The 19988-nt window shown below is 35.3% G+C and overlaps 2 protein-coding genes across 6 annotated transcripts in view; one reads left to right on the top strand and one right to left on the bottom strand.

The window, feature by feature from the left end:
- The window catches only part of LOC143229538 (lysosomal alpha-mannosidase-like), a 48440-nt gene extending 40280 nt beyond the window's left edge, over positions 1-8160 (bottom strand). Inside the window, exons 1-3 of one of the 5 annotated variants that reach the window (XM_076462020.1) lie at positions 8036-8108; positions 7726-7917; positions 874-1009 (exon numbers count right to left, since the gene is read on the bottom strand). In XM_076462020.1, coding sequence (XP_076318135.1) covers positions 874-978 — 105 coding nt within the window. In that variant the 5' untranslated portion in view covers positions 979-1009; positions 7726-7917; positions 8036-8108. Of the gene's footprint in view, positions 1-873; positions 1010-3787; positions 3923-4887; positions 5696-7725 lie in introns of those variants that run through there. The other 4 variants (XM_076462022.1, XM_076462019.1, XM_076462023.1 and 1 more) reach the window with 4 other exon arrangements.
- LOC143229539 (tachykinin-like peptides receptor 86C) overlaps positions 5134-19988 on the top strand; it is a 42830-nt gene continuing 27975 nt past the window's right edge. Inside the window, exon 1 of the mRNA XM_076462024.1 lies at positions 5134-5265. The gene's annotated coding sequence lies outside the window, so the exon portion shown is untranslated. The remainder of the gene's footprint in view (positions 5266-19988) is intronic.

Raw genomic sequence — 19988 nt, 5'->3', positions numbered from 1 at the left:
ACTAACATTACCCTTATAGTAGAACCCACATCCATTGGGCAACAATCATACCCTGATGTTATAAACATCACTGGAGACCTTTATTTAGATTGTTGACAAAAAAAAAAAAAACTCGCAAAGAAACTGGCTTATTTGAAAAATCACTTACGTAAAGTGATTTCACGCAGCTCCCCATGATTTACTCTAGTAGATACGGATAATTTTGGACCATTACTGAAGAACCCCATGAGTTCACACACAGTTAAACATCGACTAGCCTGAACGATTCTCGATAATTGTCGCTTATACCTCTTTAATAGTCTTTCTCCTTCGACCACAGTTTCTCTCATTAGGCAACGCTTTTAGATTTGATAATCATGTATTATACACTCCATACATCCGACTTTTAATTTGCCGGTCAGCTTGACCGTCCTTACAGTTAAAACACTCACCAGTCGAGCCAAGCTATAACACTTTGATCAAAGCTTGATATTTTTCGTGTTTTTTTTTCAATATAAAATGTTTGACACTCGTATAAATTACCGGTGCTTTTACTTCTCTGAATTATAAACGTGAAGTGAGGACTGGTCAGTTCTGTAGATAGGGGTTTCTAATATATGGCTCAGTGATTATATTTATGTGTATGTTTGAATATCAATGAAAATCCACCATACCATATGTGGATCTTCTAAGTTTGATGGAACTGAAACTTTAAAACAGTTCTACATTTTATTAATGTGAAAAATTTAAGATAAAACAATGAAATTGTGCATGAAACTTTTTAATGTATCTTCAGAGATCTGTCAGATCATTATAACTAACGAGTATAGAAATTATAAAAACTTACGTTGTTACCTTTTACTTTGTTACTGCTTATGTACGTTTTGAACCTACCTGATATCCACAGGTAGTATTCTGTAAACTAGGAGCTGTTGTACATATGTCGAACATAATTTGTATTATGTAGAATAAAACAGCGAGTTGTCTGTAATGCCACATCCTTGTTGAGTAGATTCCAATCTTGTTAAACCTACCCAAATATGACAATAATGAACAATCACAATATAACATGGATAAAAGTTAAAATAGATGTGTCATTACAATATATAAGAATTATATTTTGAAGTTTGATAATACAAACATTTTCTTACAAAAAGTATCATTTATAAACTTCATGGCTGTTGTTTTTAATTCGAGTGATTCTTAAACTTTTATTCATATTAAGCGCGTGATGAAACATCGGCAAGAAATAATAATCCGGCTTGTTTTAACAAAAAACTATTTGCTAGAAAAAAGTTATGACAGATGGAAAACAGAAATTCCTTTATAAGTCATGTGACGTTAAATGCAAATGATTGGTCACTCAGGTTATGTTGTTTATACAACACTCTAATAGAATTTTGTTTCAGTTGTCATTTTCGAACGACTCCCAGGATTCTGAATTAATACAGTCCATTTTGTCCACAAACCATAATTTGTCAGAAAAGAAGACATCTGGTGTTTCACTCCTGTGAAATGCTAATAGACCGAGAAAAGCCGGCCAATCACAGCACGCTTTTACAAATACGCTACGGTTGCCTCGGAGCACCTCTATACCGACAAATTTCTTTGACATTTTAACACAGGTGACTATCATCCACAAATACACAGCTGGCCAAAATCTTAAGGCTAATGAGCATAAAGAAAAAATATGCATTTTGCGTTATTAGACTCAACCATTTATTTGAGTAGAGCTTCGAAAGATAAAAATAAGAAAATTAAAAAAAAACGTTTTTAGCATTTCATAGGAAATATGTGAACACTGTGAAATTTGCTTAAATACTAGTTGGTCAAAAGTTTAAAGACCATACAGAAACAAAGCGTTATTTGATAAACACGTAACGAAATTTAGTCATTTGTGTTCCAGCATTAGCGTTGTAAACATCTCCCATTGACATCTCCTTGTTACATTGGGTAAAAACATGGCAAAGGCTAAAGAGTTGACAGAATTTGAACGTGGCAGAATTGTCGAGCTGCAAAAGCAAGGTCTCTCTCAACGTGCCATCGCAGGTGAGATTGAGCGTAGTATCCTGAGGGATACGAAACGAGAATTTCAGGTGGTCGGCCAGGGAAAATTTCGCCGGCGTTGAGCAGGAGGATTCGAAGGGTTGTCCGACAAGACACCAGCCGATCGTCAAACCAGATTAAGGTCCTTACGGACGCAGAATGCAGCTCAAGAACAATAGGATGACATCTACGAGAGAAAGGCTTTACAAACCGTAAACGTCTTCAAAGGCCACGCCTCCTTCCATACCACGAAACAGCTCGGTTAAACTTTGCTGAAAAGCACCAAACATGGGACATAGAAAAGTGGAAGAAGTTTTATTCTCTGATGAGAAAAAATTTAAGCTGGATGATCCATATGGCTTCCAACGTTACTGGCACGATAAGGATATCACACCAGAGAGATTTTCTTCCCGACACAGTGGAGGAGGTTCCATCATGATCTGGGGTGTTTTCTCATTCCATGGAACAATGAAGCTTCAGGTTATACAGGGGCGTTAAACAGCGGCTGGTTACATTGGCATGTTGGGGAGGTTCCATCATGATCTGGGGTGTTTTCTCCTTCCATGGAATAATGAAGCTTCAGGTTATACAGGGGCGTTAAACAGCGGCTGGTTACATTGGCATGTTGGAGAGAGTAACCTTATTGATTGAAGGCCCTCGCTTGTGTGGAAATGACTGGATCTTTCAGCAGGACAAAGCTGCAATCCACAATGCCCGCAGGACAAAGGACTTTTTCATGGCGAATAACGTGATTCTTTTGGACCATCCAGCGTGTTCTTCCGAACTGAACCCCATTGAAAATGGTTGGGGTGGATGGCAAGGGAAGTCTATAGAAATTGACGTCAATTCCAAATAGTGCATGATCTTCGTAAAGCCATCTTCACCACTTGGAATAACATTCTAGCCAGCCTTCTGTAAACGCTTATATCGACCATGCCAAATGAATGTTTGAAGTTATTCGAAATGACGACCTGCAACTCACTACTGAGACCTCTTGTTTGGCATTTCCTAACCTGTTTAGGACTTCTTTTTGGTACGGTCTTAAATTTTTGACCAGCTAGTACTTAGGCATTTTCCCTATTAAATGCTAAAAAAGTGTTTTTATTTTTATTTTCCCTTTTCTTATTTTCATATTTCGAAGCTTTACTCAAATAAGTGGTTGAGTCTAACAACGCAAAATGCATATTTTTTCTTTATGTTCACTGGCCTTAAGATTTTGGCCAGCTGTGTGTATACAGAAAACCTTTATCTCCTTATTTTATTCGGCCCTCGTTCTCTGGCTGCGATTCCAAGCATCTGGATTTGCAGCCACAACTGGATTCTAAAATCGGTTAGAAACATAACAAACATAAGGAGGTCCATCTGTGGGCTTGACACCAAATGAGAGGACTAAAAGCACAAAAATAACATGCCTACAACAGTGCCCAGTACACGTCAATGGACAAACGACACATGGAGTTAAATTAGCTTTACAGATGAAAAATAGTTCATTCACAATCATAAAGATAAATGGTTATGTCAATTTCACGGAATTTTTAAAATTTTCTTCTAATATTTGTTTAAGAGTAACATAATGTGACATTGATGAAACTACAGGTATGCATAAAGTAAGTAAATATGACGTATCAAATACCATATCTGGTAAAATGATACAATTACAGTCACAGGTAATAAGGACAGAATCCTGCGGCCCTTTTTCCTGCCTTAAGTTGATGCAATCAGTCTTAACTTGAGCCTAACCGATAATAGTGCCTACACTTACCTGTTAAACTTGTTGATACATAACACTGAAGAGAAGAGAGACTTAACCGATTGGTCAGAATTCAATATGATCGCAAGTTATTTGTGATGCTTCTGAAGCACATGTCGCGTACAGTTAAATGCCTCCAGATACTAAAGATATCCTGAAAATAGCTTTCAAAAAAGTAATCAAAGACACACTTCATGGCCAAAAGTATGTGAACACCCCTTCTAATTAGTGGGTTTGGCTATTCCAGCCACACCCATTGCTAACAGGTGAATAAAATCAAGCATACAGCCATACAATCTTCATAGATAAACATTGGCTGTAAAATGGGTCAGAGAAGCTGTGTTTAAAACAAATACATATATATTTTCTTCACTTCGACTGCGATTCGCTTATTAAGCATTTTTGTGCACGTGATTTCCAGTTGTGTCTTATCTGACATTCTTATCTGTACAGTGTTTACATTATAAGATAAATTACAAGTACGTTTTTCAAATATTCAAAATATTTCTGCATTTTAGATGATTTTAAATTAATTGCTATAGAGGATTAAAACGAATAATTGAACTTTATAAAAATAATCATAACACTATAAACGTTAAACATGTTAAGAAGTCATAACGCTGTTAAAGTCAAACAAGTGAAAATAGAATGAACATTGTTAAAGAATTTTAACAAAGACACAACACTGGCTCAAGTTAAACTGTAAAATCGAACTTTTACTATGAAGCCAGTAAAAAAAAAAAGACAAATATAGAATAATGCTTGAATAGCCAAGTAAAAAAACACTGTCAAATTTTAAACTGTGAAAACATTCTTTAAACTGAGAAAGTTTGAACATTGTAAAAAAACAATCACAATATTTTTTATAAGCACGAAAACATGTTCCACACCGCTGCTTATCAACTTTTAAATAAGCTGTTTACAATAATAGTATTTTGATACAACCTTCTACGTAGTTAGTACCTTCTTTATAACTTACTGCATATTAAATATAATCACAACTTGTTACGACTTGCTACGCATCATCTTACACAACTTATTTACGGTTACATAATGTAATAAATATATGTATCAGTTTTTGTATAAAATCTATACATCATGCAGATACTTACTATGCTATGTAAACCTCACGCACAAAAAATACAACATTTACTACAACCGGGTTCTCTCGTCAAAAAATAAAGCTTCCTTCTATCGTTTTACAGAAGATCTTTACCACAACTTGTTACTTACGTCGTTCTCCAGCTACAACTCATATCCAACCAGTGAACCAAATCGTCTCCCAGCAGTTTCTGTATTCTCGTCTTTTAGACCGTGACGAACGTTTGTTAACCTTATGGCTAAACCATTTTTATACATGGCGGAGTAAAATAATAATAACTGTAAAAAAAGGGAGGGCAGGTTATCAACACTTTCTATAAACTTAAGGATTGTAAGGAAGAAAGGACAGGTTATCAATACCTTCTATAAACTTAAGGACCGTAAAAAAGGTAGGACATGTTATCAATACCTTCTATAAACTTAAGGATTGTAAGGAAGAAAGGACAGGTTATCAATACCTTCTGTAAATATAAGGACCGTAAAAAAGGTAGGACATGTTATCAATACCTTCTATAAACTTAAGGACTTTAAGGAAGAAAGGACAGGTTAGCAATACCTTCTATAAACTTATGTACTGTAAGGAACAGAGGACAGGTTATCAATACGTTCTCTGAATTTAAGGACTGTAAGGAAGGGAGGACAGGTTATCAATACCTTCTATAAAGTTAAGGACTGTAAGGAAGAAAGGACAGGTTAGCAATACCTTCTATAAACTTATGTACTGTAAGGAACAGAGGACAGGTTATCAATACCTTCTGTAAACTTAAGGACTTTAAGGAAGGGAGGACAGGTTATCAATACCGTCTATAAACGTAAGGACTGTAAGGAAGAAAGGATAGGTTATCAATACCTTCTATAAACTTAAGGACTGTTAGGAAGGGAGGACATGTTATTCATACGTTTTATAAACTTATGTACTGTAAAGAAGGGAGAACATGCTATCCATACGTTCTATAAACGTGTGTATTGTAAGGAACAGAGGACAGGTTATCAATACGTTCTCTAAATTTAAGGACTGTAAGGAAGGGAGGACAGGTTATCAATACCTTCTATAAGGTTAAGGACTGTAAGGAAGAAAGGACAGGTTATCAATACCTTCTATAAACTTAAGGACTTTAAGGAAGGGAGGACAGGTTATCAATACCTTCTATAAAGTTAAGGACTGCAAGGAAGATAGGACTGGTTATCAATACGTCCTATCTTGAGAGATTCTATTATTTGTAAACTCATTCTTCTAGGAAATGTAATACGATTCTACTTAAACATTTTATTGTATTTGTCACTGTGGCATGAGTTATCTTGAAAATGTTTTTGTTAATTACATGGCATTTACATCAAAGTAATAATTAGATACAGCTGACTTCCACGCAGTGTTTCAATTAGCTATAAACTACACATTCAGTAAAATATATCCTGTTACCATGGGTACATTAATATCTGTTTGTTAGTTATGACCCGACTTCAGTCACTTGTATATGTTGTTTCTGTAGTTTGTTTGTACAAGCACAGTTATTGTGTTTATCCTAATATAATGTTTTAGTTAGTGATATGAAATTAAAACTCTTGAAAGCCCAATACAAATAATATTTATTAAAATAAAGAATTATTTTGACCCCAAAATTTCAGTTACGTTATTTGATAATGAAGTTGTTTTTCAATAATTTTTAGAAATGATAAAACACAAACTTTTTGATAATCGCTATTTTATTTCGAGCTTAGAACGCTAAATCCATGTTGAGTTCCAAAGTACCAAAATGAACTAAAATTTGTCACTAAATAGATATAAGGATTGAATATATTCATCTTTTTTTCAGGTTTTGTTTGAATTTTAGTAGCTTTCTCTATTTTTAATCAAAGATTATTAACTAGGCAATTATTAGATGCAAATTATTTACATAAGGGCGCTTGGAAAGTATGTTAACACAGTTATAAACATTTATTTTTAGCGTTCCCCTGACACAACAGTTGTGTTAACTTATGGGCACCCTCTGCATAACACTTGGACTTCATTTTGTTGTCCCTTTTATCCCTATCAAAACGTATTAGATAAACAAATTGAACACATAAGTTTATATTAAAATGCTTTCTTTGTGTCATTTCTTTATTTCATCTAAAACTTTCAGAGCGATAATCAATAAACAGCCATCTACAATCAAATGATGCTTGATATACTCAATATCTTTTCTTCCTTTCTTTTGTTGAAAAATATCATATATATGTCTTTTATATAAGTATGTTATACAAGCAGGAAAGAACATTCAGTCTAAAACAAGTCCAAGTGATCGTAACTATGAACTCAAAAACACCTCCACTTCACATAATACTTGAAATCAACAAGATTTCTTCATCACATCATCCACGAGACCAACAAAACCTCTACAACACATCAACTATGAGATCAACAAGAATTTCATCACATCATCCATGAAACCAACAAGATTTTTCCATCGCACCAACCAAGAAACCAATAAGACCTCTCTACAACACATCAACCACGAGACTAACAAGACCTTCATCACATCATCCATGAGACCAGCAAGATCTCTACATTACACCAGCCATGAGACCAACAAGATATATACATCAAATGAACCATGAGTTCAACAAGACCTTCATCACAACATCCATGAGACCAACAAGATTTGTACATCACAGCAACCATGAGACCAACAAGATCCCTACATCACACCAACCATGAGATTAACAAGTTCTTTATCCCATATCCACGAAACCAACAAGACCTCTACAATACATCATTCATGATATTAACAAGATTTCTACTTCAAGATAACTACAATGGATAATGTTCCTAGAAAATAGTTCCAACTTACAAGGATGCTTGTACATACCTTTGTAAACAATGTTTCCTGTTTTCAATTCCTTTTAGTATTCACACCAAACTGTCACTACTAAAACTTCAGTTAAACTGTGGTTTAAAGCATGTCACGTTTGGATAAATTCAACTACGCAGCACCTATGTGTTACACCTTCTGCTCTCTCTCTCTTCTTGGCTTCAGGTGCCCTTTGCCCAATGTGCATTCCTGTATATGAAAAAAAAAAAATTCAAACTACGTAGCTATAGCACACTTCAGTTAAGTTAGTAATACGTTTTACATTAACTTAACTATAGTACGCTTCAGTTAAGTTGGTAATACGCACGTCTGCACACATCCAAACAACGCTCGTATTACATTTAACTCAACGTCATACAGTACCAGGACTGAGTGACGCTTTCATAAATGCTTTACGGCAGTATACATTTAGAAAGTGCATATCTGTATGTAACTATTTAGTAGCAATAACGTTTCATTTAAATCAAAAACTCGTGAACCATAAAAATTTAGTAGTGCAAATAATGCCATTCGCAAACATAATAACAGCTATTTGTCGTTTAGTCATGTCAGGCGTTATTATTTCGATACGTTTTATTACGTCGTATAAAATGAACCTATCATGTTGCTGTTACCATCTTGCGTTACTTTCCATATTACTCATTAAAATGTACACAATCCATCTTTATGACACAAGCGTTTGGAACCACAACAACAACATAAAAAGTCATATTTTAAAATGAAAACAATGAAAGCGTATCACATTAAATAAGTTTATATTATATCATATCTATAAAAACAAAAATTTTCACAATATTATGGTAAAGTTAAACAAAACTAACAACTGAGCTCAACTTAGGTCGAAGTTTTAGGAAACTGTTATTTGAACATCGACCTAGAATATTGTAACGCATTGATGATCCAAAACCGGAAATCCCTATTTTCATCATGTAAAGTCACGTGTTGACCAAGGTCATAGTTAATTTACTACATTCTAACGTTACGAGTCAGTAGCCTTGCGAGAAACTCCGAGTTATTCAGACTACAGTACATGTTGAATTTGTTTATATAAATACATTTAAATAGTGAACCCACTATATTTTATAAATGTGAACATGGCTAGGTTGTAGTTATTACTTAAATTGTTTTTCATACATTATAAAATTTGAAGACCTTCACAAACGGATGACCTTCCCCGATTTAAAATGTAATTTAGTGTAACAATGTTATCATTGAATGTTCATTTATCTAAATGTGAGGGCGTTTCCTTCTTGTATATGTCAGTAACTTAATTTTTAACTTGTCTCTTTCTACAATCGGGTGACTTTCATGATATGAACAAAAGTAACAGATAAAGAAAAGTACTTGAAAGGTCCACCAGGTTTGAAAAAAGCGACTTAGGGTTTCTTCTTTGTATGTATAAACTCTTCCACAACCCTTCCATGGCCTTTAGTATTCTTATTTACTAAAAAATAATTCCGCACAAGAACAGTTGAGTCATGAACTTCTAAAGAACAGCTATGAAAATTGGCCATCAGTCATTATCACAGCTATCAACACATGCGACCACTTCACTCTGATTACTCAATAAAAATTAATTTTATTATTATTAAATAACAATTACTAATAAGTCTCTATCTTACATTTCGGCTGCTAATCTGCTGCCATCTTTAGGAGAATCCTGGTACTTTAAAAGAAGAGAGGATTTAAGCCTCGATCGTGGGTCATCTTATTTCAACGACTGGTGTACTAGCTTCTCATTAGGGTTCTTACTCCCATGCTATGGAAGCTGAACCAGTTAATTAGCTAATTGATTTCAAGTGTAATAACAAAGTTTTGTTGCTAAGTTGCTTGAACGCATTTTCAGTTAGTTTGATGTTTCTTTTATCTTGTATGGTTCATATCTCATTTTTTTATTTATGGTTTTTCCACCTGATATGACAGGCTATTATAAAAAAGACTGGTATTACATAGTATTGTATATATCCTGTATTCCTCAGTTCAGATTTCTGTTTATCTTTTTGGTTCTGCAACCAGTCTCTATTCACATGGGTTGTTTTAAATAGTACTATCGCTTTTCTCAGGGTCTTTAGGTGGACTAGTGTGTGTTAACCATGATCGTATTTTGTTTTTGTCTTTGGAGATTATTGGGACTTGCTTCTGTTTATATATCATTTGTATGCTTTCGGAGAGAAACCTTTAATACAGTGATACGTCTATGATTTTCTTATTGTTTATTCTTAGCGTTTATCTTCTATATTTTGTTATTTGTCTGGTGTTCAGACCATCAGGGAGATTATGGTTACTTTCTTCTTCTGAGTTGCCAATGCTGCTCATTCTAAGATTTAGGATGTCTACTACTACTAATAGGGTGGTTTGATTTATATTCGAAGTATTATTCTGCAACTGTGTGTTTTCTGTAAACGCCTATAGTATAGGAGTTATATGTCTTGGTAACTATCAAGTCGAGAAGAGCGACTTCTTTTATTTTCCCATGTTTGTCTTGAACTGTATTAAAGTATTCACACACTACACACAACATTCCAGAATTCACAGACTAAGTAAACTCACAATATTTGATGAAACAATTAAAGAAAAATTAACTCATATTATAAACAAATACTACCAACAACTTATTTTAAAATTCATTTTCAACCCTACTTTCTGCTTACAGGAATTATTTCCTCACAAAGACAGGCAATACTATATTAACCTTGCATATAGGTGTCTTGTGATATAGATGTGCGTTAGCAAGACTAAACGACTTCGTTCTGTGATTAACCGTAATCACCGAGAGTTTCTGTCACAGCATTTACACATTCACATTCACAGAGGCAATACTGTATCATACTAATTAACTTCATAATTCTTAACTTAGCCTGACATGAGCCTTTTCCAGGACCAAATGGTTAGAGCGCTCGATTCACAATTTGCGGGATCGTGGGTTCGAATCCACGTCATCGATCACCTCCATAGCTGTGGGAGCATTATAACGTAACGACCAATAGCACTATTTGTAAGTAAAAGAACAGCCCAAGCATTGGCAGAGGATGCTCTTGATTAACTGCCTTCCTCATAATCTATAGCTGCTAAATCAGATATGGTTAGCGCAGATAGCCTTCGAGAACCTATCACCGTTAGCTCTTTCAGCTGTGGTGATCAATAAACATCAGCTAAATCTCAACTGCTATCTTCTTTCAGCCATGACCCCCAGTGGCTCAAGTGTAAGACTGGTGGTTCATAACGTTAAACATCGGGTGTCGATGAAAGTGTAGCCGGCACAGCACAGGTAGTCCATTGTGTAGCTGTACGCTTAACAATAGAGAAATAAACCTTTCAACCCTGCCGATCAGAATATATTCTCTAAGTAACACCGCTAGGTACGTCAGACTTGGTGATCAGTAAGAAACACCCTTCTCTCAACAACATTGCCAGGTAAGTCAGACTTGGTGATCACTAAAAACATTCTACTCTCAACAACGCTGCCAAGTAAGCCATACTTACTGATCAGTAAAAAAATACTCTACGCTCAGCAACACCACCAGGTAAGTCAAATCTGCTTGTCAATAAAAAACAAATTAATTTCAACAACACCGCTAAACCCTTCAAACCTGTTTTCAGCGAATAATACCCTACTCTCAGCAACACCGCCAGGTTCTTTCAGCCATGGCCCGCAGTGGTTCAAATGTAAGACTGCTGATTCATAACGTTAAACATCGGATGACGATAAAAGCGTAGCTGGTAGAGCACAGGTAGTCCATTGTGTAGCTGTACGCTTAACAACAAAGCTGTTTATTTGCTGTTTATCAGCAAATAACACCCTACTCTCAACAACACCGCTAGGTAAGTCAGACTTGGTGATCAGTGAAAAACAACTTAAATTCAACAACACCGCTAAACCTTTCAAATCTGTTTATCGCAAATAACACCCTACTCTCAACAACACCGCTAAAGCAGACTGTTTGAAAACAACTTTGCAACAACACCGCTTATCAAATCTGTTTATCAGCAAATAACACCCTACTCTCAACAACACCGCCAGATCCTTTCAAACCTTTTTATTCAGTAAACAACACCCTACTCTCAACAACACCGCCAGGTCCTTTCAAACATTTTGTTCATTAAATAACACCCTACTCTCAACACCACCACCAGGTCCTTTCAAACCTTTTGTTCATTAAATAACACCCTACTCTCAACAACACCGCCAGGTCCTTTCAACTCTATCACTCAATAAACATTCACCTTCTCTCAATAACACCTCAGTCTCTTTTAAATTTACCAATGAATAACATAAACTTACACTCAACAGCGCCGCCTGGTCCTTTTAAATCTGTTAATCAGTAAACATCAACCTACCCTCAACTTGCTAATTTGTTTCCAGTTCTTTCATTAGTTATTCATTCTTTATTTATTTTTAGTATTGAATAATACTTGTTGTTTATGTGGTAACTTATTTTACTTCATTTTGTTTTTTTCTTGTTTTCTTCAAAGTACAATGAGTTAATTATTTTCACAGTAAATCACTGAAGGAAGATTAAATGTAAAGTGGAAAATTTTGAATAAACTAATGTTGTTGTTTTGAGTACTGCCGTATTATTGTTTTTAGGGTATTAGGTGAAAACAAAATAAATTTATTTTTATCTGAGAAATAAGTACTTAACCAATGTTGTATCACCATTCCCATAAACTACACAAATATGTTGGTTTAATATAATTAACACTTAAAACCGCCAGCACTTGGTAAAAGTCTTTGATTACAGAATTGAGGAAGACAAAGATAAATTTAGGTTTCATAATCCATTTATTAATAACATCAGTTTCTTGCGATACCTTTACTGGGAAAACCAAGGTACTGATTACAAAAGAATTTGTGAAACTTACAATTGTTTTTGTTTTTCTCAACATACGGGTTTATTACTTATAGGACATTACAGAAATATATATATCTTTATTATTTTTCTCCAAAACTACACAAATTTATCGTTTTGTGTTTATGTTGTTTTCTCTTACATTTCTCAGTGACTACACACACGCAAATCTATACGGTTTTATTAGATTAAAGAAGCATTTTCCTTTTTCTCGAGAAATTCACTATATCAGAACCTTCGTGGTCATTGACTGGCCGTTTGACTCATGTCTGCATAAGATAGTATTCGTTACTTCATTTATATTAATTTTATAAAAACTGTGAAAATATACACAATTTCACTAGCCTGACAAAGCATGTATAAAAATAAAATAATGTTTTACATTTTAGACTGACTCGATAAAATACTATTATACTGTCATATATTTATCCAGATTTTCTTAAACTGCCACTACAACATCAGAAGGCAACCGATTCCAAAGGCCAACAACCTTGTAAGAAAAATGAAACTGTCTTAGCTGTAAGATTACTACAAACCTGCCAACATTTATATTTGTGTTTTATAATCCCGCTGTTCTCACTGTTAGATTTGAAAAAGTTGATGTATCAACACTATCAATTCCCTTTACAATCTTAGACACCTCGTTGAAATCCCATCTAACTCAAAGGAAAAAATATAATATATTTCAACCTCTCCTCCCATGACAATACTTCTATTCCAGATACCATTCTGGTATCTCTTTCCTGGAACTTTTCCAAGAATTCAATGTCTTTCTTAAGGTAAGAAGCCCAAGAATGAACACAATATTTCAAGTATGGCTTAACCAGTGACAGGCCTGGCATGGCCTAACGCGTTAAGGCGTGCGCTTCGCAATCCGAGGGTCGCGGGTTCGCGCCCGAGTCGCGCCAAACATGCTCGTCCTCCCAGCCGTGGGGGCGTTATAATGTGACGGTCAATCCCACTATTCGTTGGTAAAAGAGTAGCCCAACAGTTGGCGGTGGTTGGTGATGACTAGCTGCCTTCCCTCTAGTCTTACACTGCTAAATTAGGGACGGCTAGCACAGATAGCCCTCGAGTAGCTTTGTGCGAAATTCCAAAGAAACAAAAAACAAACAATTAACCAGTGACTCTTACAATGAAACATGCTTGCCATGGCCAGGTTGTTAAGATACTTGACTCGTAATCTGAGAGTCGAGGTTTCTAATCCCGGTTGCCGTGGGTACGTCAGTGACGGTCATTTCCACTATTCGTCGGTAAAAGAGTAGTCCAAGAGTTAACGGTGGGTGGTGATGCCTAGCTGCCTTCCCTCTTGTCTTACGCTGCTAAACTTGGGACGGCCAGCGCAGATAGTCCTCGAGTAGCTTTGCAAAAAAATTAAAAAACAATACAACGAAATTATAACCTCTTTCGATTTGTATTCAGTGTTTCTGAAAATACAACCTAAAATCCTGTTAGCCTTATTACTAACAACAGTACACTGCTTGAATGGTTTTGGATAATGATTAACTATTACACCAAGATCTTTCTTTATAACACTGTTAAGGTTATTCCGATCCAAATTACACTTATAATTCAACTTAGGATAACTCACATGCATTATCTTGCATTTAGTATAATTAAAACCCATTTGTCGTTTATTTGCCCAACTCACTAAAGTGATCTAAATCATTTTGTGAATCAGCAGTATCCCCTGTTTGTTTGTTTGTTTTGGAATTTCGCACAAAGCTACTCGAGGGCTATCTGTGCTAGCCGTCCCTAATTTAGCAGTGTAAGACTAGATGGAAGGCAGCTAGTCATCACCACCCACTGCCAACTCTTGTGCTACTCTTTTACCAACGAAAAGTGGGATTGACCGTAATATTATAACGCCCCCACGGCTGGGAGGGCGAGCATGTTTGGCGCGATTCGGGCGCGAACCCGCGACTTTCAGATTACGAAGTGCACGCCTTAACGCGCTAGGCCATGCCAGGCCTAGTATCCTCTTCACATCCAGCAAAAACCAATAACTTAATATCATCATCAGCATTAAGTAACTTATTAACCATTCCTTTATTTATGCCATTGATATAAATAAAAAAGAGCAAATGTTTTAAGGCTGAGCCATGATGTGCCCCATTTATGACATTAATCCAATTTGAATGAACTTTATTTCAACAACTTTCTACTTTCTTATGTCTAGTCACTATTTTATTCATTATTGTTAACTTCTCCCTCAGACCTTTAAAGAAAAGTATTCACAAGCTTTGTGTGTGGCACCTTGTCAAATGCGTTTTGAAAATCATCACCACTGCCTTCACCTACAAAAGCAGTTATCTTTTCAAAGAATGTCAAGAGATACGTAAGGCAAGATTTTTCCTTAGTGAAATCATGTTGATTAGCCAATAAAATTCTAAAGTTTGTTAAATAACTTTTCAAAGCATCTTTTAACAGACTTTCTAAAACTCTTCTCATAACTTATGTAAGACTTACGGGTGTATAATTACTCGGACAGTTTTGATCTTCTCCCTTGATAAGAAGATTACAATATATTAACATCCAATCCTCTAGTAACTGACAATTCTTTCTCGTCGGATCGTCACTTTGTCATGGTGAGAGGACTTGCGCGTGCCTATAAATCTGAGAGCGATGCCGTATGGAGCCTTGCGCACCTGGTAGGGTCACCCATGAAGGCAAGCTCGAGGTTGAGGTTCATGACAAAGAACGATCCAATCCCAAGTCCCCAACGGTTAATCCTGACGGACGAACGAGGGCTGCAGCAGTTCATCAAGTTCTAATCGTCTTGGTTACCTTGCCATTGGACTCAACTTATTGACTGTCAAGGACCGTGTTTCTGCTGGTGTACAACACCATTCACACGTTAAATCAACTCACGCACAGGCGTTTTCCATGTTTATTCAACGTCCTCGAAGAAGCCAAGAACAGGAACATTGAAGCCACTATCATCAAAAGCCGCCTCCGATGGACAAACCACATGCTCCAAATAGATGACAGCCGACTCCCGAAACAACTTCTGTATGGTCAACTGAAAAATAGAAAACTAATGAGAGGAGGACAGAAGAAGCGGTTCAAGGATGGTCTGAAGACAACATTCAAGAGCTACAATATTGATGTTAAAAATTGGGAAACTCGCTCATGACCGAATCACCTGAAGATCCCTTATCCATCAAGAAGCAGAATTCTTTGATTCATCAAGAAGATAACATTTTGAAGAGAAGCGAGAGAAAAGAAAACCTTGCCAGCTACTACTGAAACTTCTCCTTCCCTCTGAACTGACCTGCTCTTACTGCCAGAAGATCTGTGCAGCAAAAACTGGCTTCATTAACAATCTTTGGACCAACGTATGAACTTGGAGGACCACCATTCTCGACCTTGAGGGATCGCCATCACGACGACCTGCCCATTGCTCGAAGACTGACAAAAAAAGTAATAAGTAGCACATATATCCAATCTTTAGTCTCATTCAAAACCCATTGTAAATATTAGCTGGCCCAGGAACCTTATCGGTTTTAAAACATCCCAATTTTATCTTAACCAACTGAGAATTAATGCACTCATCTTGTTCGATCTCAAGATTTTCAAGATGTGGAATGTTGCTTAAATCTTTTACTAAAAACAAAAAAAAGCAAAGTTTAATAGCCCAGCCATCTCATAATCATCAGGTGATAGCCTTCCTTTATCATCCCTTAAGAGTCTCACTTCTCATTTTAATGTTTTGTTTACCATTAATGTATTTAAAGAAATCCTTACTGTTAACTTTTATATTTTCAGCCAACCTTTTCTCATACATCATTTTTGTGTCGTAATTTCCAGTTTCATCAACTTTCTTCATATTCTATAACATTCTAAATCTTCGGTCGTACTAATCAATTTAAATTTCTTAAATTTATGATGCTATTCTTCAATTTTATCTCTTTTATACTCCTAGCGAGCCAACCTGTCTCTTTTGACTTGCATCTACCCTTTCTTTCTATAAGTAATATGTTTGCCTTGAATATTTAAATATTTATCTTTAAAACTTTTCCACATCTGATCAGTTTCCAAATAATTCAGCTGCTCATTTACAATAGATAATTCTTGCCATATTCCTTTAAAATTTGCTTTTTTGAAGTTTGTGAACAAAATATCATTACCCCTTACCTCTGTATGTAACAAAATATCGAACATAATAGAGCAATGAGCATGTGCACCCAGATGTTCTCCAGTTGATCCTGAAAGCTTAAACTTGGCAATTATGCTTTGAACAGTAGATTTCGGCATATTAAGTTGTGTAGCAATACCGGAAAGAGACGCACGAGACTTGTATTTTACAATAATTCGTTTTTTTAAATCACTGGACAGTTGTTTCCTGTTCACAATGATGACCAAGCAGAAATAATGACGAAGACGGCTCTAAATTGCCGGAAGTAAATTTTTTGCTGGCTAAATTCCAATAATTATGAACCCAGTCTCTAGTTCTGGAATGGTATAATGTAGTTTATTCGCTAAGCTAAACAAAAATTTTACGGGAATATCAGTTTTTTCACACGTTTTGAAATGTACGAACACTTTCTGCTCCTCCTATTTTTGGTTATTTGTTTATACACAGTTTATTTGGCGTTTAATTTACATACAACTTTATGTAGATGTGTGTCAATATAATATTTATAACCCCTCAAAGGTCTATTAGCTTAATCGTGATAGTTTTTTAAGTTATGAGCAAAAAACTACTCGGGACGCAGGGGTACGAACACTTTCTCTTGTAACTGTATATCCTATGCGAAATATTTTTACGAAGATTGAAGTGAATAATATCGTTTTGCTACGTCAGCAAGTGCTATCTGTACAGCATTCAATATTTAATTAACAATATAAATACAAATATAAGAGTTTTTTTAATTAGCTAGTCTGTTGAGGCATCTGGTTAGTATAACTTTTACGATTAGACATAATCAATGCATGCCTTATATCCAAAATTTAAATTTTGATTTTCCAGAAGATTCTTTTAATCTAAAATGTATAAACTTCATAAACATTTAACCGACGAATAGAACCATCACATAATCGTTTTTAAACGCTTTGCGCTGATATTATAAAAGAGGCTGAGAGCATTAGGCCCGGCATGGCCAAGCGTGTTAAGGCGTGCGACTCGTAATCTGAGGGTCGCGAGTTCTCATCTCGGTCGCGCCAAACATGCTTGCCCTTTCAGCCGTGAGGACGTTATAATGTGACGGTTAATCCCACTATTCGTTGGTAAAAGAGTAGCCCAAGAGTTGGCGGTGGGTGGTGATGACTAGCTGCCTTCCCTCTAGTCTTACACTGCTAAATTAGGGACGGCTAGCGCAGATAATCATCGAAAGATTTTGTGAAATATTTCTAAACAGGAATACATTACGAATACAGTAATCAGTGATTTTAAAATTAATGAAATGTTCAAATTGGTGTTAGATTAGTCGTGAAATTGCACGAGTATGTAACAGCTACAGATATTATTGGAGTTAGTGAACTGGCTGAAATAAAGTGAAAAGTTTGTTTGTTTTGGCTTGTTTTTGAATTTCACACAAAGCTACTCGAGTTCAGTGCGAAATAGATGTAGTTTTTATGATGATTATCATCAAACAAGGATTTAGTAACTTTAATGGAAATCATTAAGTTACTTGCGTTTTTAAAAGATATATTAATTAGAGACATACATTTCTCACAAATTTCATGTAAGGGTAGAATCAAAGATTGTTTAGCTTGATTTGTTATGAATTTTGCGACAAGCTACACGAGGGTTATCTGCGCTAGCCGTCCCTAATTTAGCAGTGTAAGACAAAAAGGAAGGCATCTAGTCATCACCCCCACCGCCAACTCTTGGGATACTCTTTTATCAAACGAATAATGGGATTTACCGTCACATTATAACGCCACCACGGCTGAAAGGGTGAGCATGTTTAGTAGGAGGAGAGATTCGAAACCACGACCCTCAGATTAGGAGTCAAGTTGCTGAATCAAATTGATATAGTTATGTGTGAGAGGGTTTAACTTTTATTTCTATTCCGTACAATTGTCGATAATCATATATAGATTAATATCTGCTCTTTCTTTTATAATGCTACAATATTTTATTTAATATTCTAATAACCTTTACTTATCAAAAATGCAGAAATATTTTATTATTATTTTTTTGCTTCAACTGCGAATTTGTATATTTATAGACTTTCATGTAGATTTTATGAATTCAGAATAACTTGGGAGTTGCATTATTGTTAATATTTCTATGACCTGATAATTATTTTAATATTTTATTATGCTGTTGGCCAGGTCTTGTGCATTTATTTAAACACAAATAGAATTACCGGAAGGTTGTAATAAAAATAAGGCCCGGCAAGGCCTGGTGGTTAAGACGTTTGACTTGTAATTTAAGATTCGACGGTTCAAAGCCCCTTCACATCAAACATGCTTGACCTTTCAGCCATGGGGACGTTATAATGTTATTGTCAATCCCATTATTATTTGGAAAAGAGTAGCCCAAGAGTTGGCGGCGGATAGTGATGACTAGCTACCTTTCCTCTGGTCTTACACTACAACATTAGGGACGGCTGGCGCAGATAGCTAGTCGTCTCGTAGTTCTGCGCGAAATTCAAAACAAACCAAATTTTTCTATATGCAGTGCCATCAATAAATAGTTTATTCTTTCTTCGCTAAATTCTAAAATAAAACAAACAGTAAAAATATATTATCAAGACGGCTTGTATGAGTAGTAAAAGTTTAATTAAAATAATTTTTTAATACCCGTAACAGCCATCTTGAGAATACGTTTTTACTTCAAGTGGGTTTTTCGTCATCACGAAGGTTGCAATGTTTAAAGATTGTAATTGAGAGTTCTGACACAGAATGACACAGAACAAGTCAGTTTGGTAGTTTAACTTGGAGCATTTTTCTAAAACTTATTGGCATTTATAACACTTATGAATGCTAAAACAGCAAATGTTTTTTAAATTAGACCTAAAAACAACAAAAACTCTACACTCAGCAATATTTTAGCTATATAAATTATATATATAAAGAGATATTCAAATGATACTCAGTGTATTTTATGTTAATTGTAATTACATCTTTCACTATAAAAAATAACAAACTATTATTCATCATCCATTTAACAAAGACCATGAAGATCAAGTCTTTCTAGCTCATAGAACATATTAGGTCATGAATGTAATATGCATTTAAAGTTCAGTTTTATTCTAATCACGAGTTTCAAGTGTACGTTAATTATACTTCTCAAAAGACATTAGTGTTAAACCTGGTGTACTTTTAACACTAGATTCTTTATTCAGTCCTTTATGGTGCTTTAAGAAGAAGAGAGAATAAATAATAGTATTGTATGTACATTGTGTTGCATTGTCCATTACACCCTTCATTCAGTACAGAGTTCATGAAGGTAAGTGG

The sequence above is a fragment of the Tachypleus tridentatus genome, chromosome 10 (assembly GCF_004210375.1).
Source record: "Tachypleus tridentatus isolate NWPU-2018 chromosome 10, ASM421037v1, whole genome shotgun sequence".
Lineage (NCBI taxonomy): Eukaryota > Metazoa > Arthropoda > Merostomata > Xiphosura > Limulidae > Tachypleus > Tachypleus tridentatus.
The sequence above is the reverse complement of the archived record's forward strand: the minus strand, read 5'-3'. Positions and strand labels throughout refer to the sequence as shown.